The sequence below is a fragment of the Podarcis melisellensis genome (assembly GCF_964234715.1).
Source record: "Podarcis melisellensis genome assembly, chromosome: 2".
Classification (NCBI taxonomy): domain Eukaryota; kingdom Metazoa; phylum Chordata; class Lepidosauria; order Squamata; family Lacertidae; genus Podarcis; species Podarcis melisellensis.
In genome coordinates, this window is record NC_138529.1 from 30,737,839 (window position 1) to 30,763,868 (window position 26,030).

Below are 26,030 nucleotides of genomic sequence, written 5' to 3' on the forward strand. Positions count from 1 at the left end.
CGGGGTTTGCTCAGGGGAAAGAGAGTGGGAGAATGTCTCATTGCACAACTGAAAATCCTTGTGCTGATTGGACGTGTTGCTTGGATACCTCCCAGAATGTTTGATTATTCATTATTATTATATTTATTTCTGTTCTGCCTTTTCCCTGGACTGGGGCTCAAGGGGGCTTACACAAATTAAAACAACACAGAGAGAAATGTTTCATCTGCATGGTTTTTCCAACTAGACATTTATTTTGTTTGTTATATTTTCCTTACAAACAAACATTTGCTCTGAGTTCAGGTAGAGGGTGTGCATGGGATGATGTGAGCATGGGGCAAATGTGAGCTGGACAAGAAATTACGGCATCTTGACCAACTGGCAAGATTACCATGAATTTTATACATAGTCCTGCCTCTTCTGAAATGAGTTAACACATCCCCTTGATGCCACTATTCCTGACTTCTCACTGTTCTAAATTTCTCCCCCCCCCAGTATACTATTATGAAGCAATTTTACATTTCAACCCTCCTGTTCCAAGGCTCCCGTAGGAGTTGTATTCTGCACCTGCCATGCACAGATCCTTGCCCTGTAGAGTGGAGAAAACAGCAAGGATGAGATGAATGCCATTAAACCATTCTCATAAAGCAGGGGTGGGGAGACTTTGGCCCTCCAGATGTTGCTGGACTCCAACTCCCTAACAACATCTGGTGGGCTCCCCACCTCTGTCACAAAGGAACAGAATCTGCTGCATGGTTCTTACTTGCTGCAGGAGATAGTCAAATGACAGTGGAAGAATCCTACAATTCTAACTGCAGGGGAAGACAGCTTGCTATCTGGGGCCTTGCTTTCTGCTGTAAATGATCATTTTCTTGTTGTGCTGCGGCCCACAGGATCTGGAGCAGTATGCAGCAAGTTACAGCGGCTTGATGAGGATCGAGCGGCTGCAGTTCATTGCAGACCACTGCCCGCAACTGCGAGTAGAATCCCTCAAGATGGCCCTCTCCTTTGTCCAAAGAACATTCAATGTTGATGTTTATGAAGAAATTCACCGGAAGTTGACTGAAGCCACCAGGTATTAAGATGAAGAAACACTGAAAATAAACCTCTGGTTTGTGAGAATCCCCATACTGGTCAAATGACCCTGCATAGATCAATTCTCTTGTACTGCAACTGCCTATAATTTCAGCGTTTGTGCTTACTTGCAAGGTACTGCATGCACCCCATCCTCCCAAAGAGAGTTTTCCGTGTTTTTCTTCTTGTGTTTGTTAATTTGAGTTGCCCGTAGCCAGTAATGTCCTGTGAACAAACTACATGAAGAGAGGAGCAGCTCTGTCCAAAATTGAACTTTGTGCAATTATGGCACTCTAGTTAGCTTCTGGTCCTCCTGGTTCTTTGATTGTGATCTTTAATAATACAGTGGTACCTCTGGTTACGCACTTAATTTGTTCCGGAGGTCCGTTCTTAACCTGAAACCGTTCTTAACCTGAGGTACCACTTTAGCTAATGGGGCCTCCTGCTGCCACCCGTGCTGCCAGCGCGTGATTTCTGTTCTCATCCTGAGGTAAAGTTCTTAACCCAACGTACTACATCCGGGTTAGCAGAGTAGTACTGAAGTGTTTGTAACCCGAGGTGTTTGTAACCCGAGGTACCACTGTAATAATAATAATAATAATACTAATCTTAAGTCACATACATGCATGCTACTGTCCTTAACTGAAACTAATTATGAAGCAAAGTAGGTTGAATTCCCATTCTCCGTTCCATATTCCCAAGTGACTCTCCTCTCCATTAACCAGTTTTTGTTACTTTTATCACAGTCTCTTTTATTGTATCCATGTGACTTACATGCCTCGTTTTATCATAGTTTACACACCATAAGGCCCCTTGCTTCTATACTCAACTTCCAGTGTATTTGGACTTTAAACTATTGCATTATAGGCATGTGCGGACTTCCACTGTTTCTTCCGTTATTTGTATTTTTCTAAATCAAGAGAGTTTTTGTCAACTGCTGGATCAACACCTTTAAAAACTGGCTGGATGACACACTTTGCTAATGGTTATGATTCCCCCCTCCCCCCATTCTTACAGCACCAAACTCTTGATAGCTCATTTATTGCCCTTGATAACAGTGAATCGTGTGCCTCCCCTTACTATCTGTCTGCTGCCTTTTTTCCAGAGAGTTACAAAACACACCTGATGCTGTCCCAGATGGAGGAATAGAGCCCCCTCCTCTAGACACGGCGTGGGTTGAAGCTACACGCAAAAAAGCTCTTCTTAAGCTGGAAAAGCTAGACACGGATTTAAAGAACTATAAAGGGAACTCAATCAAGGAAAGCATCAGGTGATCAGCTGTAACAAAGATGCCTTTACTCGGGAACAACTAGTTCTCCGTTCGAAGCAACATTTTGTATCCAAAGGAATCAAATTGTTTTGTGAATTTGCATGCACTTCAAAAAACAGTTTTAATGAAATGCATCATTCGTACGATTCACTGGTAGATAATCCCATGAAAACAGACCTGTCCAGGACTCAAGTTGCACAGGTGACCTATTCAGAGAAAAGGTTTTCACATGTGCACACACACAAAGCCATTCTAGAAACCATCTTGTGAGTGTTAACAAGTCTTTCTGAACTGCTTCCCACTATGAGTCCCACCCACCCAAATATACTTTGCTATTTAAGGGAGTTGTGGGAGGGATGCGGGTGGCACTATGGGTTAAACCACAGAGCCTAGAACTTGCCGATCAGAAGGCCGGCGGTTCAAATCCCCGCGACGGGGTGAGCTCCCGTTGCTCAGTCCCTACTCCTGCCAACCTAGCAGTTCGAAAGCACGTCAAAGTGCAAGTAGATAAATAGGTACCGCTCCGGCGGGAAGGTAAACGGCGTTTCCATGCGCTGCTCTGGCTTAGTCATGCTGGCCACATGACCCGGAAGCTGTACACCGGCTCCCTCAGCCAATAAAGCAAGATGAGCACCACAACCCCAGAGTTGGTCACGACTGGACCTAATGGTCAGGGGTCCCTTTACCTTTACATATATGTCTCCTACTTTTATAATTTCTACAGAAGCTCATTACTTTAGTTTTGTGTTGGGCTTGTGAATATTCTGGAATCAAATTCATGTTTGGAAGCAGCTGTTTGGGAAGAGCAGAGAGAGGGCTTTGTAGCAGGAAACTATTGAGGAGATTCTTGTGATAGCGATGCTAGAGCCTTTACAAATGATGACTGGCTCTGTCATGCTTGATATTCTGCACCTTGCCAAAAATATAGAGAAATGCCTTTATTCTGTGCATCTGTTAACTCTGAATAAGCACAGCCTTTTGCCTGAGCATGTTATCCAGCAGCTGGACTTGTTAGGTCAGGGCTGTGCTCTGGCCTTGTTTTGAGCTGTAATTTTGGGGGTGGGCTATGTGTTTTGCATCCTGGCTTATTCATTTTGCAGCTGCCATCATCCCTTCTTTCTAGGAGAGGCCATGATGACTTAGGAGATCACTACCTTGACTGCGGGGACCTCAGCAATGCCCTCAAATGTTATTCGCGAGCCCGCGATTACTGCACCAGCGCAAAGCACGTTATCAACATGTGCCTCAATGTTATCAAGGTAAAGTACAATATATGTCAGTGGTCCTTTTCAAGTGGGACACACTTGTGGAATTTCGCCTTTATTCAAGATACGCTCTACCTGCTGCACATCATCAAATGAAATCTTCTTTTCTCTCCCCCACCACCTGGAACTTACAGCCTGATGACCCATCAAGGGAAATGAGTTTCTTCGTTTACAGATGTGCCTATTAGAGAGACAGAATTCCCAGGGAATGGGAGCTTTGCCTCTTACTCAGTGTCAGGGGCTGGACTGAGGAAGAATGGTGGGAGCCACCCCTTCTCCTGAACCTTCCCAAGGGCAGGAGGACAGAATTGATTTAGAACAGTGGTTTGCAGAGGGGCATAGTCCAGAGGAGAAAAGCTGGGAAATACTGGGTGAGGATCAGCTAGAAGAAGGCACACCAGGAGAGAGACAGCTGGCAGATTCAGTGTCCTTGGACAGCATTCCTGACCGCTCCCCCTTTCGCCTAGGACTAGACGGGCTCTGAGAGTGATAGAAAAGAAAGCGCAGAGGCAACAAGCTCAGGTTAGCCGACGCAGCAGTAACATAGATTAATGGAGATGGAGGGGGTGAACCTTAAGTGGGAGCAACACCATTTTTAGAGGGATATGCATTCCTTTGTCTCGCTGTGATTATTAAAGAAACTCTGGTAAGAATGCTCCTTTTGTGTGATCTTCTTAATCACTGCCACCGGGGAAGGGATCCGATTCTCTGAAGCCTGACACTCAGCTTTTATTACAGTGCTACAGTCTGTTTTCTTCCTCTTGCAGGTCAGTGTTTACCTCCAGAACTGGTCCCACGTCCTGAGCTATGTGAGCAAAGCCGAGTCCACGCCAGAAATTGCAGAGGTAGTAAGCTTTTTACAACATGACTATTGCCACCAACCCAGGTCTGTGCCTTTTATTTTTACTTCATTTTTTAACAGCTGTATCTAGCCATTCTTCCAGCCACACACGAGAGAGTAGAGGTCCCCCCCTCTCATTTTACCCTCACAACAGCCCTGTGAGGTAGCACAGGCTGAGAAAGGCCATCCAGCAGGATTCATGGCTGAATGGGAATTTTTAAGCCAGGTCTCCCCACTTCTACTCTTAATTGCTATGCTGTGTTAGCTCTCAATATGGTACGTGGGGCTCTGGATTTATGCCCTGAGGCTTCATAATTTCCTTGTCAAATATTGGACCTCGGTGCCCCACAGGAGGATTGTGGCAGCAAATTAACTAATACTGCGTTTTGCGGGGTTCTAATGCACCCCTTGAACAGAGACCCTGTTTCCTTTTCATCCTGCTTGGTGTTCCTTGTTGAGCTCTGGGTGCCTTTTCAGACTTGGGTCATGCTGGGAGCCAAGGAGATTGCATAGCAGAAGTGCTTCCTCAGACGGGTTTAACAGAAGGAATTAACAAAAAAAAAAGCAAAAAAAAAAAAGCGCTGCTGTTTATTTGCTAATTCTCTGCCTCCTCCCTCTCTAGCAAAGAGGAGAACGTGACAGTCAGACACAGGCAATCCTCACCAAATTGAAGTGTGCCGCAGGTGAGTGAATTGCATGCCTCATAGATACAGCTTATGCCCTTAGTGATCAGACTTGCTGTGTGCAAAAACAGCACAGTATTTAGGCATAACAAACTTTCTTGCTTGCTTTTCCTACTCCATGATAGAGCAGGGCAAATTCCCAAGTACAGCTTCTGCGTTTTAGTTCCCCTTCTTCTGGCCTTAGATGTGTGGAAAGGTGTGGAGCTCCTCTTCTAGGTTTCTGGGTGACCCTACCAGTGTGTCTCTCCTAACACATGCAAGCAGTTTCTTGGACAGAAGACTAATTGTTAAGTCTGGTTTCTAGGCTTGGCGGAACTTGCTGCCCGGAAATACAAGCAAGCAGCAAAGTGCTTCCTGTTGGCCTCATTTGATCACTGTGATTTCCCTGAGGTAAGCATTAGGCAGAGATATTGAGAGCTGGGGAAGCTGTGGGGGGAAGATGCCAGATAGCTGTGGCCTGTTCCTAATATGGCCTGATTTGCGAGGAGGGACCATGTTCTTCCTTGATTTTTCTGAGTGTCTTGAAGACCAGCTTTTCTGTGGGCATGTGAACAGAGCAGGGTTCAGACTACCTAGCTGTCTACACCTGTAGCTATCCTTGAAGATCGCTTCTTCAGAGGTTTCCTCTCCTCTCTTTTTCTAGCTGCTGTCCCCTAGCAATGTGGCCGTGTATGGTGGCCTCTGTGCATTAGCCACCTTTGACCGTCAGGAATTGCAGCGTAATGTCATCTCCAGCAGGTGAGAGCTTTGGAGGACCTTGGGCATGAAATAGGCCGACTGAATTAGAGCTGTGTTTTGTTTTTTGTTTGTTTGTATTCCTTTTGGGTTCTGAGTTGCTCTTAGTCTTTGGTAAGCAATTTAGTTAGATGACTTCCTGAAGGTCCTGGATTTGATTTCTAGCTCGTCGTTTGAGTGGTGCTCTTAGTCTGTTTGTAGACTTCCCAGAGGCATTTAGTTGCCCACTGCTGAAAACAGCATGCTGGACTAAATGAACTTACGTTCCTAAGCCACTGTGCCTAGGTGTTAATTTCCCTGTTTGAGAATAGAGAACAGTGACATGTCTGCACTGTGCTAATGTGAGAGAGAACAAGAAAAGGATGGTGAAGCTCTTGTGAGTTAAAAGGAAGAATACAGGGCAATTGCATTTGGTTTCCTGTGGGTGTGTGGAACTTGGAGCAAACCAATGATGAGGAGAGGTTAGGCAGGTTTCTCTCCTCCCACCAGTCCTCTACTCCCAATATCCATCCTGTGACTTCTTTTCGAATTAAAAAAATAAAAGTCTGAAAGAAGAATGGTAGAACTGTCTTGCCCCTGAGCCAGGCTGAGTTCTGGGCAGACATGCCTCCTCATAACTAGGGACCACATCTCCCAAGATGCAGAAGAACCTATTGCAGCCTTCCCTAACCTGAGGGGAAGTTTTGGCCTATCAGTTTATTGACTCCTTCTTTTTCAACCTTTTTTGCACAATCGCCATAGAAACCAACATGTGCCATTCTTGTAGGGGAGAGGGATCCTAGCCTCTTTTTAAAAGGGTGTGGGAAGTGGATGACTTTGTGCTCTGACCCACTGTATCTGCAGCTCCTTCAAACTCTTCTTAGAGCTGGAGCCACAGGTGCGGGACATCATCTTCAAGTTCTACGAATCCAAATACGCCTCATGTCTCAAGATGCTGGATGAGATGAAGGTGAGTCCCAGAGAGCTGAGCTCTCTCTGTGTGTTGCTGGATATATATATATATATTTGCAGCATAGTTTTTATTCATTTTCATCTATGTCAAGCTATGGTTTCCTCAAGCCAGGAAGAACTGATTAATTAAAAGGAGTCCAATGTCCCTTCCAGGCTTGTCCCTTAGTGCCAAAACCATGGTTTGGCATTATGTCTGACCTGAGCCCAATAGGTTAGCCTCTCCAAGTAGCTTTATTGCAAACTACCTGCATCTGCTAAGCTCAGACTGGCAGCAAAATAAAACACAGGAATATTTAAAGCTATGTGTGTAAATATGTACGTTCGTAGAGAGATCTTTTCCATGTCTAAATAAAGAAATAGTTGCTGGTCTGAAATTACACTGCCCTGATGGTGAAAGCAGTTACATAAAATAACTGCTTACTTATCATCTCCCTACTCTCTTTAGCTGTTTTATGAAGACTGTGCTTGTTCGGAAATGGTCAACATAGAGAGGGCAGAATTCCTCTCTCTCTCTTCTGTACTAGCTGGGATCAGTTTTCTCTAGGTTAATAGCAGTCAGTACAAATGTTGTGTATCTTTTGTTGGATGTGAAATATCGCTATAGCCACCACTCAGGCTATGAGGTGCATCTGACAACGCCTTTGTAACCTTTAATAGCTAGACCTATTTTTCATTAGTATTTTGCTAACTTCACAAATACATGTCTCTTGCTGTGTCGGGGGTGAAGGGTTGGGGAGAGCTTTAAGTGTCAACTCTTCCTGACATACTCAATTCTGCACAGGATAATCTGCTGCTGGATATGTACCTGGCACCTCACGTGAGAACACTTTATACGCAGATTCGAAACCGCGCCCTCATCCAGGTAATTGCCATCCTAATAATTGCTCTCCTATTGTCCTAACTGGTCGTTTTCGGTCCCTCACAGAAGCGCAGCATAGAGGGTCATTAATGGACATTTTCATTCTCTGCTCCTTTCTCGTTCTCAGTATTTCAGCCCCTATGTGTCAGCAGACATGCGGAAGATGGCCACTGCCTTCAACACCACGGTGGCAGCTTTGGAGGACGAGCTCACTCAGCTGATCCTAGAAGGATTGATTAATGCCAGAATAGACTCTCACAGCAAAGTGAGTACCGGTCACATCCAAACTAAACCTCCCTGACTGCTGCTGCTGAAAGCTAACGGCTTGTTACTGTAGTGATAAAACCCTGAGGGGGGAATTACCAATGCAAGGCCTGCATGAGGGCTTCTGCTTGCACCATGAGGCTTCCCCCCATCTCCTCCCCACCCCCACCCCCTTGATATTGTCTGGGATGGTGGGGGGAATTGGGACAACCTCCGGAAGAGGGGATTGGGGGTGTTGTTCTATCTGGCAAGCTGCAATGCTTGCATAGATGGGACTTTTGCCATAGCACGATGATCCATTCCACCCTGAGTGCTCCACGCATTTCTTTCTCTGTAAACCAATTTAAAAATAAGCCAGTGCCACATGAAAGCCCAAACTGGGTGCTAAAAAAGGCCTGCTTAAAATCCCAATTGTGGCACAAAAGTTTTCAGGATATTTAGGCTAGTACAAGAATTGCAGAAGGCTGGTTTTTTATCAAAAAGGATTTAGTTGGGGGGGTTATAAACAAGATGCACAAGCCATACCTCATTGTCCCTGGAACTCCTCCCTCATTCTGGCTTCTGAGCCTCTGTCCAGCATGTCGTTTCATTTTTGAATGCTAGAAACCACCACTCTTTTCATTTTAAACTTCGGAGTTTAAAGTTCTCTTCCACAAAGGCAACTTCATAGTGTCCTTGTTTCCAGCAAATCAGACACTGTCTCTCCAGTGAGCATCAGGGGCTTGGGTGGCTGCTGTCCTGAAGGGTGCTGTGAGCCCTTCAACTTTCCTGTTGGTTTTTTTTTTTTTTTTGTAGATTTTATATGCACGGGATGTTGATCAGCGTAGTACTACCTTTGAGAAGTCCTTGCTGATGGGGAAGGAGTTTCAGCGTCGCGCCAAAGCTATGATCCTACGAGCAGCTGTCCTGCGTAACCAGATCCATGTGAAGGTCAGCAAAGGGTTAACTTTTTAAACGGTTTTTATGTTTCATTGCTGTAAATTGCAGACCTAGCGGTATATAAATATTTAACAAATAAAGAGGCTCTAAATTCTGGGCAGGGGCTTGCTACTTCTAAAAGTACTGGGCGATCTGGCAGAGTTTTGTGTGTGAATATTAAGTCAGGAGCATTGGGGGTCAAGCTGATACGTACCATTTGAGCCAGCATTTCTCTTAAATGCCCTGAATAGCTTTACCTTACAAATGTAGCTATTTACAAGCAACTAAGGTAAACATGGGGGGGCAGTTTTCATAAATTCCACTCATATTGATCCAGAGCAGATTCCAACATATAATTAGCAGAGTCAAAACTTAAACACATTGCAGGATTCCGAAAAAAATAGACTAGAGGCAATTAATATTTCATCCAGCAGAGCTTTACTGCTACTGAAGGCAAATGAACATAATGGGCACAAATCCAATACATTCAGGATTGGCACTGTCCATAAGAAATCCAGTTGCTGCAAACTTAGAATAACTTATAACACTAAGCATATTATACACAGAACACCACAGCAGAAGGAAAGGGAGATAGAAAGTGAAGCCCAGGCTCCTTCTGGCCCTATTATTATAGTCAGCATGACCTTGACAGAAAGAGATGACAGAACCAGTTTAAGCCAGCTGTACTCGGCTTCTCTGAAGGAATAACCCAAACATCATGAACCTTCTGCTTGTTTCTAGGCAGAATAGAAACTTTGTATGTCAGCTAGAAACTTCCAGCTTGCACCAGTTTCTTTCACAGAGAGAAGCTTTCAGAACCCTCTTGAATTAATTAGAATGGGAAAGATCTCTACATATCAAATCAATACTTTCTGTACCAAGAAATGCAAACTGACAGCAGTATCCAATTCTCCAACTCTGCTGCCGTAACAAAACTCTGGGAATGCTGTGGAACTTCTTCTTTCTCTTCTGTCCAGTCTCTCGTGTGCCCTCAAGAGACTTGCCTTGGAGACTTGGGGGACCTTCCAGAGCACATTTTTGGGGTATTTTGGATTGTGGGGGAGTAGAGCTGAAAATAATACCAATATTTTTCACATCTGGCAACCAATGCACCTCTTTGGTTTCAGGTAGTACATGGGTAGAGGAGTCAGTTTAGGCGTAATCAAGTATACACTTCCAGAGTCAACATTAAATATATTGCTTCTGGTAAATGAGCCACCATAGTTGCTAGAGGGCCATGGAAATTTGAGGCTTTTTAGACTTGACTACCCATGTACCATCCAAAACCAAAGGGGCACATTGGTTGCCAGAGGTTATTTTTCCCCCAGCTCCCCTACCCCACTAGGAGGGCGAGAGGAAACAGAAGTCCCGTTGTGCCAGCACAACCAAATGCACAGAGCACTGGATACAATCTATCCCCCTTAAAAAAATAAATTTATAAGACTAAAAAATAAATAAATTTGCCTTGGTGCGAAATGACAGTTCATGTAGTAGCTGCAATATTTAAGGCAGGAATGGGAAACCTTAGACAGGGTTGGGGAGCCTCAAGATGTTTTAACAGCAAACTGAGCATAGTCAAAATGCAGAGTGTTGTTGGCTGGTTTACAAGGGGAAAGCTCAGCTTGCTACAAGACAAGGCGTTTGTGCCACGCTCATCTTCAGGGTGATGAAGTGCCAAGGATCATTCAGTTTGACCACAGTTTATCATGGGACCAACCAGAATGTGAGATATGCAAGGCCTGGATTGCTAATCTCCTGTTATTTTCTCCCAAGATGAAACGTCTATAAACTTTTCCATATTTAACCACCAATTTCTACAGCTCACTGCTGAGGTAGGAAGCCCTTCCCTCGAAGGACAACTCATTGGAATAACTGGATACAGGGAATAATCCTGTCTCTAACCATTCTGTTGTTTTGGGGGAACGTAGTCTCTGTTCATTCGGCCCCAGTCTGGGGTTTTCTTCCACTTGCCTGCAACCACAGACCCTTGTGGGTTGGGGAGAGAAGGTGTCTTCCCATCTCATCGCTCCCTGGGCCTGCGGCCTCTCTCTCTCTTTTTCTTGCAGTCTCCTCCGAGAGAAGGAAGCCAAGGTGAACTCACTCCAGCAAACAGCCAGTCCCGGATGAGCACCAACATGTGAAGCTCTCTGAATCTCCAAGAGACTCTTCCTTCCCCCGCACACCCAGGGCCATGTGTATCCAGCATCCAAGCCACCAACTGTTCCTTGGTGCCTTTTCGGACTCTCTAGGTGTGGGAGGGGCAGGACTGTCCGGGGAGTCTGCCTTTAGAGTCTGATAATTCCTCTTAGAACAGAAACTTCCATTAGATGCAGCACGTCAAGAATACGCAAGCATGTGAGAGTGCCGGGGTGCACCTTCTCCTTCCCCCAGGGTATTTCACAAACAGGGGCTTATCTTAAGCTGCCAACAGAGCTTTCTGGGGTTTCCTTCCCGTAAATGATATGTAGCCTGAATCTGGAGGAAGAGGTGCGTTCCCGTAGAACTTCATTCACACATTGTCTCAGACCCGGAGAGTCCCCCTGGGGCAACATCCAGCAGGAAACCTAGCGTCAGCTCCATTCCCTCACTCTCCAAGGCTTGTGTTTGCATTTACCCTGGGTCGGCTCCATTTCAATCTGTTCTTCCCGTTTTAAAAGGTGTGCGCTCTGGCTTGTTCTCACATCCCTGGCCTGGTTTTGACTGTGGTTTTCAATGTTCGTCACCCAATTTTACTGCTGTAGTGTATGGTGGCTTTCTAGCCTTTGGGGGCGCTAATAGAGAGAGTAAAATGACATTAAAGTACATCCATCTGCGTCTAGGCAGGAACCTGCTTGCCTGGGTGTCGGCACTCCTGACACCACTTTTTATTTATCCCTTACAGAAAAGGGTTGTGGGTCACAGGCCAGACTCGGGACTGTGTTCTCTTAATGAGCATTGTTTAAATGTTTGAATATTCCACAGTGACTTCCGTTTGGGGTTCATTCGTTGGTGTTTATCCCAAGGACAAAAGTTGCAAATTTGAACCTAGCCCTTGACAACTCAACTTTCTACAGGCACTGTTAATGCTGTTTAGTTTAAATCAAAGTTCTCTCCTATGCATTAAAAAGCATAATTGTAAAGATAACCTTCAGATTGGAGCATTGGTTTTTTTCCACTTCTCTTTTTCTTTCCTAAACCTGGAAACAATACAACACTCTAGCACAGGATCCGTGGAAACAACAGCTGTATTAGGTGTGATCCCTGAAAAGTAACCCCCTTGTACATAGTGGGCTTACTGTAGTACACTATTTTAGAAACTACTGTGATCTAAAAGAACAGCTCTTTCAAATGGTGGTGAACACATATTTCTCTGAACAAGGTTTGGAATTAGAAACACACTCTGGAGTCCTCTTGTCCAGCACTTGACCAGGCATTAGGAAGACTTAAGTCATTTCCATAGAAAAGCATCATGAAAGTAAAGCAGTAGCACAACATCTGTTTACATGGCCTGTATTTCTTCCATTGGTTTTTGTTTCTTGCATATGCTCTTAACTGTGAGACAAAAGGAGTTTAAGAGAGTTTTGGTCCTGCTTCTCTCCCCCACCCCCTGAAATTATCCCACCCAGACACAGCTCAGGTGGGATTTTTTTTGTCTCAGGTGCCAAAATAATTTACTTTTGGCACTATGCACCTTGACACGACTTTTTGCAGCATTGGGCAAGGGAGAGAACACCATTTGTTGCTTTGAATCAAATACCAGAATGTCATGGGCTAGCCCTGCTTAACACTTCTTGGCATCACATTATCAAGTCCCTGCAGGGATGATAACTAGAAAAATACCTCTGTGGATGTGTCAACCAGCTTTCAAAATGCTTGTGTCAACCATTTCAAAACATGGCAGTGTGTGGCGTCACCTAAAGGCGAGAGGCTAGAATTCTCCATGATCTTCTACAGACAGTGCTACATCTCAGATGGTAAGTAAAAAAGGAAGAATAGCAGAAACACTTGTGTAACTGCTGTTTTCTCTGGCTTCTTTAGAAGCGTCTTGCAGGATAGCTTCAATTTTTTAATATCGTGACCTCTCTACCCAATGCTGCTTAAAGGCAGAATTATTAGCAAATATAAGAGAGCTCAGAATTAAGATGCCAGAACTTCCGGAAACTTGTTTTTCCGACTTTTTTATTGCTATCCTCATCTTTAGCCCACTATGGTCCCCACAGCAAATTGCAATAAAAACAACAATGATCTTCAATTTGAATGACACCAAACATTTCAAGCTCTGGCCTTGCATGGGAAAGAATGTGAATTTAGGCCTTGTATTACATTGGGGTCGTGTTGACAGCATTCAAATGTACATTGCATTGTTTACTAAGTGATCACAATAAGATATAGCCTCGTTAACAGCCTAAGATAACTGAAAATCCAAATAAACTCAGGGTAAGTGTGCAGAAGACTATAGCGTCAGGACACTACAGTGTTTAGTCGTTTCTCTCTGGGTCCCACATTATGTAATGTAGCAGTCTGTGAGGGGACTGAAGCCACAGTGGTGAATGACTACACCATTGTTGTCAGAACATGAGGCTGCCTAAGTAAATGGGTAACGTCAGAAAAATTACTACATAACAACTTACATTGTTGCCTAAAGTACTTGAAAACAGCCTTCACTTGCCTGATAGGGGCAACAGAAAAAGATAAGAGTCACCATTTAAGAAACAGCAGGGAGGAAATTGGGGGGGGGGGGAATCCCGCAAATAATATTTTTAAAAAGTTCCATATACAGTGGTACCTCTGGTTACATACGCTTCAGGTTACACACGCTTCAGGTTACACACTCCGCTAACCCAGAAATAGTGCTTCAGGTTAAGAACTTTGCTTCAGGATAAGAGCAGAAATCGGGCTCTAGCGGCATGGCGGCAGCAAGAGGCCCCATTAGCTAAAGTGGTGCTTCAGGTTAAGAACAGTTTCAGGTTAAGTACGGACCTCCAGAACGAATTAAGTACTTAACCTGAGGTACCACTGTAAACTAAAAGAGCTAAGTGATTTTAAATTTAAATTTCATTGGTCCAGTTCACAGTCTTCACTTATTTAGGAAACAAATTAATATTTACAGGAAGCATTTAATTAGCTGATATTAATTGTTTATGGCAGGGGTCTGCAACCCACGGCTCCGGAGCCGCATGTAGCTCTTTTATACCTTTGCCGCGGCTCTGGGGCGGATACTAGCGAGGGGAGGAGGCGCATTGTGCACCCCGACACTCCCCACTGTGGCGGGCGCTGTACTGGCTGTCACGTCGCATGGGGGCGGTGTGTGTGTTAGTCACGCACCGTCCCAACGTCACCTCGCCCGTCCGCTACATTGTAAGGGGCATGTATGCTGGTCACTGCATTGAAAGGGGGCATGTACTCTGGTCACTGTTTTGAAGGGGAGTGAAGAACACACATACAAAAAAAGGAACTTGTTAATTTAACGTTTATTTCTATGAGGAGGAGTAATTCTGAGGGGTCAAACAAAGAAATAATAAAACAGTGACAAAAAAATTATAATGACGAGTTTTGCGGCTCCCAGTTTTTTTTCCTTCGGGAACGGGTCCAAGTGGCTCTTTTTGTCTTAAAGGTTGCAGACCCCTGGTTTATGGAAATAGCATATTGCTTCGCCTGTTTGAGGTATCCTATTTATTCTAGCTTCAGTAGGCCTTTCAGCCAATGTTCCTCTCAGAAGATCAGCAGGCTGACAACATGGCCCTACTTTTAAAGCACGCTAAATTTCCATCAAGTGACTTTATCCCACCCTCTATTTTTAAATCCAGGTTGCCCAAGGGCTGTGGGAAGACTAGACCATCTATAGGCAACTTAAATTGAAACTAGTACTTGGTTGTCAAATATATCACTTACAGAGGAAATTATCCTGGTGTGGTTAAGAACTGGGTACAGTATGCAATCCCTACCCATCAGTACCCACAGAAATCAAACTAACATAAAAATTAGACTGGTAAAACACAGCAATCAAATCAATACCCAGTGTGAGCTTATAGCAGCGTGTTTTACAATGGCCATAATACATAAATTTATGAGGCCAAAGGCCCACCTGAATAAAGACACTGACTACCAGCAAAAAGACATCATAAATGAGGCTAGACAGGCTTCCCTTGGCAATTGGGGTCTGAGCCCTGGCACAACCACATAGAAGGAAGGCCATCGCTTCAGTAAGCTCTTGCCAGACATGCTTCAGAATTTTGGTAGGACAAAAATGTGTCCTGAAAAACCTTATAGAAAATCTGGTCTCTTGGAAAACTTTGTCCCAATTCCTGTAGGGTTTTGTAAGTAATAAATTTCTGAGCTGCGCCTGAAAACAGATCCATAATCAGTCACACTGTTGCAAAATTGGAGCTGCAATCTCCCTGGAACCAGCCCTACTTGCAGCCCAGCAATGGAAAATTAGTACACGTCAAGTTCTTTGATGGGAGAGGCATGGGCTGGGAGAAACTTTGCCTATTTGTGGCTTTGCAGTTTGTGAAATTGGGGCGCCCAGTTGTGCAGGTGATGTAGCTACATGTTCATGATCTATGTGCGCAAGATGGCTTCAACACCATGTGCAAAGTACACTATGAACTTTGAATGATGCTTGGCTCTGAGGTTTGCTGAGGCACTTTGACCTTCCTGTGGTACGGTTCATCCCACAATGATTTGCTGTGGGTAGAGACTTGGTTTTTGGAGTGAGTAGGTTGGATCACCCTGCAGTAACTCTTAAGGAGTCTCTGCTTAACATACAATCCTAAACCTGTTTGGCAACTGAAATAAGCTTCTGCCTCACCTTTGGTGAGATGGTCAAAGGCATGGGAACCAAACTGCTTCCAGCCTCTGCTGGCATTATTTCATCAGTAGTTGCCTCCCTGCACTTGGGCAAGACCCATTAGCTGGAGAGTTAATCACTGTACTTGTGTGCCAATGCAACCAGAATTGTGGTCAAGAACACTGCGGCCTGTTTGTTCACCTAACTCTGTATGTGGCTTAATGATTTCTTCCTTCACTTCCACTGTGGGCAAAAATTAAAAATGAGGCTTTACTTTTAGTCCACAAAGCAGAAACAATGTTCCCAGGGTTGTGTTTTGAGGCCCCTGGTTCTGCATCAGGGAAAATTACGCGGCAGTATGTAACCCTAAACACATACTGTAGGTCATGATGCAACTGTGTTTGGAAAGAAGGGGTACTTCTTTAAAGAATACCTGATGTACCCAGAAACTGATAAACATACTCCCCTGCCCACATGCAATGCCCGCCCTGTAACACCCAAGTCGTATGACTATTCACCCTATAAAGGACAATGAACAAATGTTGCAGTCACCAGAGCAATAGCTACAGTCCCTTAAGGCTGAAAGCAAACATCGAAATTAACATAGGTGCAGGCATGTGGGATATAGGTGACAGGTGGCTTATATTTTCTCTTGCACAATAAACACTAATTCATAAATGGTCCCCCTTACCTTGTTATTTATTAAGATGTACGTCACTGCTCTGAAGAAAGCTGAGCCTGGCATTTTTCAAAATTGAGTTTATTTTGCATCCACAAGGGAGAATTGGGATGCTGCAATCAGCTGTTTTAGAATCTTAATAAATAAACATAGCGAGAGTATTTCCCCACCTTATCAAAGCCATTGGGTGGTGGTGGTGGGAAGTATATGCACTCCTACATTGTAAGCTGTTTTCATTTTCAAATGCACCCAATTTGCTGGTTGTATGAGATGAGGGGAACTTGCCAAAGAGACTCAATTAAGGCAGATAGCTGCCTGACTATTGGTCTTTGTGCCTATGTATGTATGTGGTTACTTATTTAATATCCCATCCTTCAAAAGCAGCCCGGAGTCTCAAACACACAAACTAAAAACAACTAAAAACAGTTCCAACATGTAGGATAACAAGCCTCATATAACTAACATGCTTAAGTCAAATTAATGCATGAAGGGGTTAGTACCACAGAGTAAGCTCTCCTGCCAGGCTTACCTATGCCACGTCAACTCACTTTGGGAGGAAATAGTTAATCAAGCCTATTGGTGTAGCTTCTCAGTCTACCTGAGAAGCTCAGTTTGTGAAGAAATCTAAGCTGCTTGCTCCAGCTCAGCTGCATGGCTCTCACAAGCCTCTCTCTTACGTTGCTCTACCAATAATTTATGAACTGTTAGCTTAGTTACAAACTGGGTAAGTTTTATTGCCTGTGCAACTTTTCTGACTGTGTCAATTTTCCAGCAGGTTACTAAGATCACCCTATTGTTAGAGGGATTAAGTACTTCTCTAAGAGGACACGACATGAGCCAACAGTGTGACGCGGCAGCTAAAAAAGCCAATGCAATTCTGGGCTGCATCAATAGGAGTATAGCATCTAGATCAAGGGAAGTAATAGTGCCACTGTATTCTGCTCTGGTCAGACCTCACCTGGAGTACTGTGTCCAGTTCTGGGCACTACAGTTCAAGAAGGACACTGACAAACTGGAACGTGTCCAGAGGAGGGCAACCAAAATGGTCAAAGGCCTGGGAACGATGCCCTATGAGGAACGGCTAAGGAAGCTGGGCATGTTTAGCCTGGAGAAGAGGAGGTTAAGGGGTGATATGATAGCCATGTTAAAATATATAAAAGGATGTCACATAGAGGAGGGAGAAAGGTTGTTTTCTGTTGCTCCAGAGAAGCGGACACGGAGCAATGGATCCAAACTACAAGAAAGAAGATTCCACCTAAACATTAGGAAGAACTTCCTGACAGTAAGAGCTGTTCGACAGTGGAATTTGCTGCCAAGGAGTGTGGTGGAGTCTCCTTCTTTGGAGGTCTTTAAGCAGAGGCTTGACAACCATGTCAGGAGTGCTCTGATGGTGTTTCCTGCTTGGCAGGGGGTTGGACTCGATGGCCCTTGTGGTCTCTTCCAACTCTATGATTCTATGACATAACAATTAAGGAGGCAGGAATTTTGGCTCACCTCCACACAGAAGCTACGTTAGATGAGCTGACCTCTTTTGATGACAAGCAGCCCACACCAGCTGTAAATCTTTTAAGTCCAACGCTAACACCGGCTTTCTGAAGTCAAGCAACAAGCTTCCACCGAGATCAGTCCTAGTATTTTAATACAACAAAGTAACACTGCAAATATCCCTTTACACCAAGGAAGATGGGGAAAGAAAAGGACAGTTACTCATTCATTAGATTGTATTCCATAGATCTTGAATAGTATGAGAAACTCCCTGGTACTCAGCAAACCTGGAGATTGCTGCTCATCTTTAAAAGTACCATCATACCCAGTTCGCTGCTCAGTGTGGTGTAGTGGTTAAGAGCAGTAGACTCGTAATCTGGTGAACCGGGTTCGCGTCTCCGCTCCTCCACATGCAGCTGCTGGGTGACCTTGGGCCAGTCACACTGCTCTGAAGTCTCTCAGCCCCACTCACCTCACAGAGTGTTTGTTGTGGGGGAGGAAGGGAAAGGAGAATGTTAGCCGCTTTGAGACTCCTTCGGGTAGTGATAAAGCAGGATATCAAATCCAAACTCCGAACTCTTCTTCAGAAGGAAGCAGTTTCATTATCGGGGAGGAGGGATACCTAGTGCAGCTCAAGGGGTGAACCATCATAAAATATACTTGAGATGCTTCCAAAGAACAAATACAGGGAATCACAGCCATTAGAGGGAACCTCTACTGAGAATCAGCTAAATAGCCCAAGGGCATGTTCAGCTCAATTGGCAAATACCACAATATTTCTTAAGAAGTTTGAGCTGACAATATTAACTTGAACAATAAAGGTAAAGGACCCCTGGTTGGTTAAGTCCAGTCAAAGATGACTATAGGGCTGCAGAACTCAGATTGCTTCAGGCCAAAAGAGCCGTTGTTTATCCACAGCTTTCCAGGACTAAACCGCTTCTGGTGCAACTGAACACTGTGACAGAAGCCAGAGTGCACGGAAACACCGTTTACCTTCCCACCACAGTGGTATCTATTGATCTACTTGCACTGGCGTGCTTTCGAACTGCTAGGTTGGCAGAAGCTGGGACAGAGCAACGGGAGCTCACCCCATCACGGGGATTCAAACCGCTGACGTTCTGATCGGCAAGCCCAAGAGGATCGGTGGTTTAGACCACAGCGCCACCTGCAACTACAGCGCCACCTGCGATGTGACTCTAGACAGCTTTTGCTAAGAAAAAGAAAAAAGGGAAGGAGGGGGAAAAACATTCGCACTCTTAGTAAGAGACTTGGAAGAACATCCAAACCATGAACTGACAAGGATTGCCTTGAAGCCCAAAGAGCACTTATTACTGCAGCCTGCCTTTTTAGACAGTCAAAAGGAGCCACAGTGCACCTGTGGCGCAATGGATCAGTGCATCTGGCTATTAATCAGAAGGTTGGTGGTTCGAGCACATCCGCTTGATGCCACTATTCCTGATTTCTCTCTGTTCTAAATTTCTTTTTTTCCGGTATATCAATTATGAAACAATGTTACATTTCATATGTTCCTGTTCCAAGACTACCACAGGAGTTTTATTCTGTGCCTGCCATTAGAAAGACCTACTTTGAACCTAGACATAAATTTGTGCTAACTGGTGCATCTTATAAGTGTACAGATTCAGGGTTTTATACGTATTCAAAACTAGTGTAAAGCATTTACCATTCATAGGATCGTTTGCTGCATCCCAACACAGGGGCACACACTTTTTATGTACTAAGTACAAGCATAGCAAGCTGCAATCCAAGAGGCAGGTTTTATTTTAATCAATTACTACATAGGTGTGCCTTCCATTTAGGAACCTTGAAGCAGCTCTCCCCAAGTTTCTCAGTGCCCTTTAACAGCTGCTGACTTGCTATTGTTCTGTGCCTAGGGCTGGCCGACATCCACACCAATTTACATATGATGTACCAAAAATACGTTCTGATATAAAAGTTTTATTTGCCAATTTTAAAACCACACACAGTTTAAAAACAGGCAGGTCAAATCTGTAGAGGTGTCTCCAATGCAGCATTTTAAGGCCAGCCCTTCTGGCTCAGTCTTTGAAGTCTTTCGAACACGGGATGAAAAGCTTTCGTTGCATCCTTTTATTTCCATTACAGGATATTTCCCTGAGAAAGACATTTTTCCTTAGGTAAGACTTGTCTGTCGTTTAAGAACAGGTCTGTGGAGTCAACTGTTGTGTTCTGGAAGCAGATTATTTCTTTGGCCCGAGGAGACAAGAGGCTGGGAAGCACAACCAGGAGGAGTCTCCATGCCTCACGCTATACCATCAATAGCTTCTTTGAGCAATATAGTCTCCTCCACCTCTCCTTTCTGTGCTGTCACTTCAATATTCTCCAGACTGGACTGGCCATTCTTCCATGAAAGGGACTTCTCATATTTGGTTTTAAAAAGCAGACCATGACCTGCAGGGGGGGAGGGAAATGGGAAATGTGCCTGGGTTAATTAGCAGCTAAAGTGGAGCCATTAGAGAAAGAAACACTCTTTAAGAGAATGAGGGGTTAAGCAGAGAACTAAAAAAAAAAAATCTTCCAACCTGTATCAAGTGATATTACATAATTACCATCAGCCAATGACTTTTTTTTAAAAGTGGAATAAAGTTATAGCTTAGAAAAGGAATCGCCAACCTTTTTGGGCCAGCGGGCACATGTTTGATTTTGGGAAAGTGCTATGCAACGCCAGTCATAAAATGGCTGCCATGGTGTGGGTGGGATGGGATGGGGGATGTCATAACACAAAATTAAGGCGAGTACAGTGACTGCTGCTTCCCTGCTCCCTGGACGACCTCAGGTTTACCATAGGAAGTCAGCTACCTTCTGCTGGTTCTGATTGTAGAGATTATACAATACAGTGGTACCTCGGGTTACATACGCTTCAGGTTACATACGCTTCAGGTTACAGACTCCGCTAACCCAGAAATAGTACCTTGGGTTAAGAACTTTGCTTCAGGATGAGAACAGAAATCGTGCTCCGGCGGCGTGGCAGCAGCAGGAGGCCCCATTAGCTAAAGTGGTGCTTCAGGTTAAGAACAGTTTCAGGTTAAGAACAGACCTCTGGAACAAATTAAGTACTTAACCCGAGGTACCACTGTATTGATCTCTCTCTCACCCCCCCCGTGCTGTTCCTATCTAAGAATAGCAGGGAGCTTTCCCCATTACCATGTATACTACTCTCATGTGCACATACACACATATACCTCATGCATGTGGACTCAGACACACACATACTTTTTCTCTCACTCATTCATATACACACACTTCATGTATACCTCTCTCTCTCGCCCTCTCTCCCTCCCTCTCTCTCTGTCTCTCTTTCTCTTTCTCTCTCTCTCTCTCTCTCTCTCTCTCTCTCTCTCACACACACACACACACAGAGAGAGAGAGAGAGAGAGAGAGAGAGAGAGAGAGAGAGAGAGAGAGAACACAGTCATAGCTCTCCTCGCTCTCTCTTACATAAACTCTCCTCCCTCCCGCTCTCCCATACATCTCCCCTCTCTCCCATACATGGGTGTCCATAGGAATTCTCTCAGACATGGGGAGAAGGAAGCAAAGTAAAACATTGAAAAGGTCCAGAAGGCTAATTTCTAACTAAAAAAATTGAGAAGAATGGTGTGTTCACATTTTGTATCATATCACAAGTTCTAAAAATGCTAGAGACTTTCTTTAAAAAAATGAAAGCTGGGAATCTGGGGATTATGATTCATCCCAGGGGCACCAAATAAGACCTTTGCTGGCACAATGGTCCCATAGGCATCAGTCCTTGGCTTAGGCTTTAACACAGGGTTGAGGAAACCCATTTTTCCATCAAGGAATGCCTTTCCTCAGGGGTAATCAGTGAGAGACGGGCCTATGTCAAAAGTGGCCAAGGTCTATGGAAAAGAGGAAATGTAATGTTTCAATGGTTCACCATAACTTGACTTAAACAATCAATGCTCAGCTAGCTATTATGAACATTTTAAAAAGCAGCTCAAGAAAACCCCATTCCTTACATTTATTTGGTTAATTCACAAGTGCCAGCACAACATCAATAAGTATGCTGCTTTTACTTAAAAACCAAATCAGTCAGGATTTGAAATTTATACTCTGTTATTTTTTTTAAAATGCTCTAGTATTCTGGAAAACTGAACTGGGTTTCGCTTACCTGGACAATCTGCTGTCTCTCTAAAAGCTCTTTTCTTACAGCAGCCTCGGCACAGATTAAATACACATTTGTTACCCTGGGAAGAGAGACAAACTAATTAGCTCAAAGTTTACATATCCATCCCAAGTTGCCAGTGAACATGTGGCATTGTAGATAAAGTGCTTTGTCAGGGTTGATTTGGGGTATGAAAGGCATTTCAAACCCCAAAGGTTTCTCAGAATATTTTTTGGTAATAGATTTTCCCTTTCATAAGAAAAAAGGACCCAACCCCAAGTTGCATGTGTTGTGTGCCCTATTAAAGAGGACAAGGCTGGCTTTATGGGACTTAAATGAGGTGTGTGCATGAGCTGCAAGTAATCCATTTAAACTGCTTAAATACTGCCCAGGCCCTTCTGAAACCTTTAGAAGCACAGCCTGGTCATATAGGTTGAGAAAACCACATATCAGCAGCATGTTTCCTAGGTAGTTTCCTATCTCTCCTTGATCCCTTCTGGAAGACCTCCAAACCTCTAGGAAAGTGACAAAGAGGACACACCAACAATGAAAAAGGCCGGTGAGTTTATCTGTATGCAAGGAAGGGATCATCATTCTAAGTGTACATGGAGGAGGAGAAAACCTTATAGAGGAATACGCAAATATACAGAGGAACGCGAGTGACTAAGGTCAGCAGTACACCACTGTGGGAGACCCTGGGCATGTATGGAATGTGAGCCGTGTGTGTAAAGGCGAGAAGTATGTAACAATGTAAGGAGTGAGGGGTACATGTGTATATGCAAGTGTATGGTGAGAGGTGTGTGTCTTGAGGATGCATGAATGAACAGGCAGAGCAAAAATCACAAGTGGCTATTAACCTGCAATATTACTTGGATCACTACAGGGTGCCAACCAAGCCTGATCCTCTCCATGATTTCACTTCAACTGAATTATTTTAAGGAAAAAAAATTCAATTTGGCATGCAAAAAAAGAAAAAAAAATATGCTAAACACATATAAATTTAACACTCTAAACAGCTACCTTATTTAAAGAACCAAACACAGAAATTAATGATGTAATAAAATTACTCCATGGAACATACGCGTGTTCTTAGAAGTGTACACAAAAATTATAGGACCACTACCTGTACTTTCAGATATTGTATGAACACCTACATAACTCACAGTAAAGTAAGTTGTCTCCATCAGCCATTAGGGATATTCATTCAGCAGGAGACAACACAGGTATGAACCCACTGACAAAACAACTACTAAGAATGCTCTTTCAGGAGAGATAGGGTACATCAGTTAAAACTACTTAGTTCTTTAAACTTCTCACTGGGCTGGTTTTTTGCCATTTTAACTATGACAGAGCCCTTTGCTCAAGGAAGGGTTATAGTACATGTAATTTTACCCAGGGATTTAATGATTAATGTATGAATTACATTACAGGGAGAATTAGAAGGAGAAAACCAAATGAAGGCAGACCTACCTTTGGGTTTCCACACTGATCACACTTTGCATATTTAGCTGAAAGGAGGAAAAAAGACTTTAAAAAAAAAAGTTTTAGTCATTTCGAACTGCTGCTGATGTGCAGAGGAAGAGCATTTTTCTCCATCTTGGGTATTGACAATGTTTACATCATTTTCAAAAAATCTACAGGAGAAGAAGCTCAACAACAACGAAGGGTTGTATTCAACACAGCATTAAGTAGTGCTTTGCACAAGCTGAACGACGTATGCTGAGCAATTGGATTTTGCCCTCCTCTCCTCCAGCTGCCTCCTAAATCTGTTCTGGGGTTCCTCCCAATCCTAAAAGAACACACTCTGTTTTCAGAGGATGCACATGTGTTCAGAAGGAATAAACCTGGAGGCATTCCCTCCTGAATAAGAAGGGAATGCCCCTTCTAAAATGGCACTTGCAATTTGCAGTTTTTTAAAATCCTTATATTAAAAGAAACTGGTAATAAGAAAATAAAATGTGCTGCCCAATTAGTCAGAAACACATCTTATGTTGGTCAAAGGGATTACTATCCATTTCCCATAGGCTAAATATTGCAGCCCCGTAGACTTACGTTTTAAGGATGGATCAAAGCTTTTATTAGGATTTCTCAATTTCTTCTTTTGCTTGTTCTTTGAGAGACCGTCCGAGTTCCCATCATCCTCATCCTCCAAAGCTCGTTTACCCCGGGTGCTTCCTTCCATGCCACTAGTGCCATTTTCCTTGCACACCTCCTTGGGCCTGTGATGGTTCAACACAGAGTATTTAAAACAAAAGCCAATCATTAGTTTTTTTGCTAACCCCACGGTTATAGAAGTCTGTATATGGCATGGGCACCTTAAAAATAATAAAAGCAAAGATAATGCTATGCTATGAAAGAATGTGCAATCATAAAATGGCTAGTTGCTGACTGGGGGAAGCAAGTAGGAACTAACACTCATAGAGAGCCAGATAAGATCATGCAAACTATTCTTGGGAACAGTAATTTCATCAGGCACCTAAAGTTCCAACACATTGGAACATCCCATTCCACAGCCCAGTCCTCTTCAAGAGAGATGGTAAATGAAGACTTTAGATTTGGGTTGAGGAGTCTATGGCCTTCAAGATACTAAAATAAAGGGTTTTCAGTGCTGCTCTAGTAAATAAAAAGATGACAGTGTCTGTTTATCTTATAGCTGCCAGCACATTACTGCCTAGTACCCAGGCATAACAAAGCAACGTGACTATGTGTGATTGATGTTGGTATCCATCTGTCTTGGGAGACAATGGAGGAGTGTGTCTTTGAGGGCGAGTTCAAACTGTTGGAAGGTTACAGCGCCTGCTGTGGCTGGAGAGACTGATACGGGAGAAACATGTTTTGTTGCAGCAGGGGCAGATGAAGGCGTCCGGTTGTGCTGCTGCAGAAGCACCACGCCGTTTCTTCTCTCTGCTCTCCTCCCAGCAGTCATTCCTCCTCTGGTCACTACTATGGATGCATGACCTGTCTGTCTGTCTCCAGGCAATGAGACATGTTTAACCTGTGTAACACAACTTAGAAGTCTAAGGGCTCTGTGTGTGTGTGTGTGTGGTCCTCAAATCTTGAGTAAGTGAGCTTCCAGAGGAAGGAAGCATGCCTATCCCCTACATGGCCTCTACATGTTGTAGGGAAAGGGTAAGTATTCAGAAGGAAAGTATTCCCTTTCCTTCTGAACACTTACCCTTTCCCTACAGTGCCCAAGCATTTGCAATGAGCGCCCATCACCTTGCTCCTTTTTGTTGCAAGGCAGGGTGTAAGAGAATGCAACAGTGGTTTGCTAAGCTATAATTCAAAGACCATAAATAATCCTTAGGGGAGAAGAATGTGTGCTGCATGTATTGCACAAGCGTTGTTTTGGGTTAACGCTTAGCGACTCACCCAGGCCTGACATATGGTTGACAAATCCAATGGAAGAAAGGCAATCCTCCTTTTGGCTTCTCGTCTTCCTTCAAACTGGCTATTTCTTCCTGTGGAGAAATGATTGAGTAATGACAAATTCAGCCACAAGTTAATGTCCTCAATTCACAGGGAGAACAAACATGGAGATGAAAACAATAATAATGAAAGTGATAATAATAGTGATATAATAATAATAATAATAATAATAATAATAATAATAATAATAAGAAACATAAACCACCTGTGAACTTAGCAAACTCATTCTGAAAATAGTGCTGTCCCTCTCTCAAAGAGATAAAACAGACAGTAGAGGGCAGTATGGTGATTAAGAGAGTCAACACATCTGGTTGGCCAAGTGAGGGAGCCTAAGAGTCTCTTCCCCAAGCAGAATTAGGCTTGCCCCGACAACGTAAAACTTCTTCTGATACCTGGCAATGCAACTTCAGCTCTCTATTGACAGCCACAAGTCCCTCCAGGGTCTTCACTTTTGCCAGCTCATCACGCAGGTGCTGGTGAACTTGCAACCTGAGGGGAACAAACACTCTTGAGACATTCTATTCTATTCCCTCTCTAAGGACTAATATGTACAGAAGATAGATGCAAACAAGTGGAGCACAGATTTCTAGTTATGCCATATGCTATAAAAACAGTGAATATCTCAGCCCTTTCAACAGCACAAACAGGGCCATAAACAGCAGAATCACTCACG

General features: G+C 43.8%; 2 protein-coding genes across 5 annotated transcripts in view; one reads left to right on the forward strand and one right to left on the reverse strand.

Annotated features, from left to right (window-relative positions):
• GPS1 (G protein pathway suppressor 1) overlaps positions 1-11,963 on the forward strand; it is an 18,735-nt gene extending 6,772 nt beyond the window's left edge. For all 4 annotated transcript variants that reach the window (XM_081899730.1, XM_081899732.1, XM_081899731.1 and 1 more), the window contains 12 exons: positions 873-1,054; positions 2,159-2,323; positions 3,447-3,582; positions 4,356-4,433; positions 5,052-5,112; positions 5,417-5,502; positions 5,756-5,850; positions 6,691-6,796; positions 7,580-7,660; positions 7,785-7,922; positions 8,717-8,851; positions 10,906-11,963. In XM_081899730.1, the coding sequence (XP_081755856.1) occupies positions 873-1,054; positions 2,159-2,323; positions 3,447-3,582; positions 4,356-4,433; positions 5,052-5,112; positions 5,417-5,502; positions 5,756-5,850; positions 6,691-6,796; positions 7,580-7,660; positions 7,785-7,922; positions 8,717-8,851; positions 10,906-10,980 (1,338 nt within the window). In that variant the 3' untranslated portion in view covers positions 10,981-11,963. The remainder of the gene's footprint in view (positions 1-872; positions 1,055-2,158; positions 2,324-3,446; positions 3,583-4,355; positions 4,434-5,051; positions 5,113-5,416; positions 5,503-5,755; positions 5,851-6,690; positions 6,797-7,579; positions 7,661-7,784; positions 7,923-8,716; positions 8,852-10,905) is intronic.
• A 7,745-nt stretch (positions 11,964-19,708) lies between these two features.
• Positions 19,709-26,030, reverse strand: part of DUS1L (dihydrouridine synthase 1 like) — a 14,221-nt gene continuing 7,899 nt past the window's right edge. The window contains exons 8-14 of the mRNA XM_081896668.1: positions 25,970-25,985; positions 25,750-25,875; positions 25,301-25,389; positions 23,981-24,147; positions 23,399-23,436; positions 21,935-22,010; positions 19,709-20,199 (exon numbers count right to left, since the gene is read on the reverse strand). Coding sequence (XP_081752794.1) covers positions 20,051-20,199; positions 21,935-22,010; positions 23,399-23,436; positions 23,981-24,147; positions 25,301-25,389; positions 25,750-25,875; positions 25,970-25,985 — 661 coding nt within the window. The 3' untranslated portion in view covers positions 19,709-20,050. The remainder of the gene's footprint in view (positions 20,200-21,934; positions 22,011-23,398; positions 23,437-23,980; positions 24,148-25,300; positions 25,390-25,749; positions 25,876-25,969; positions 25,986-26,030) is intronic.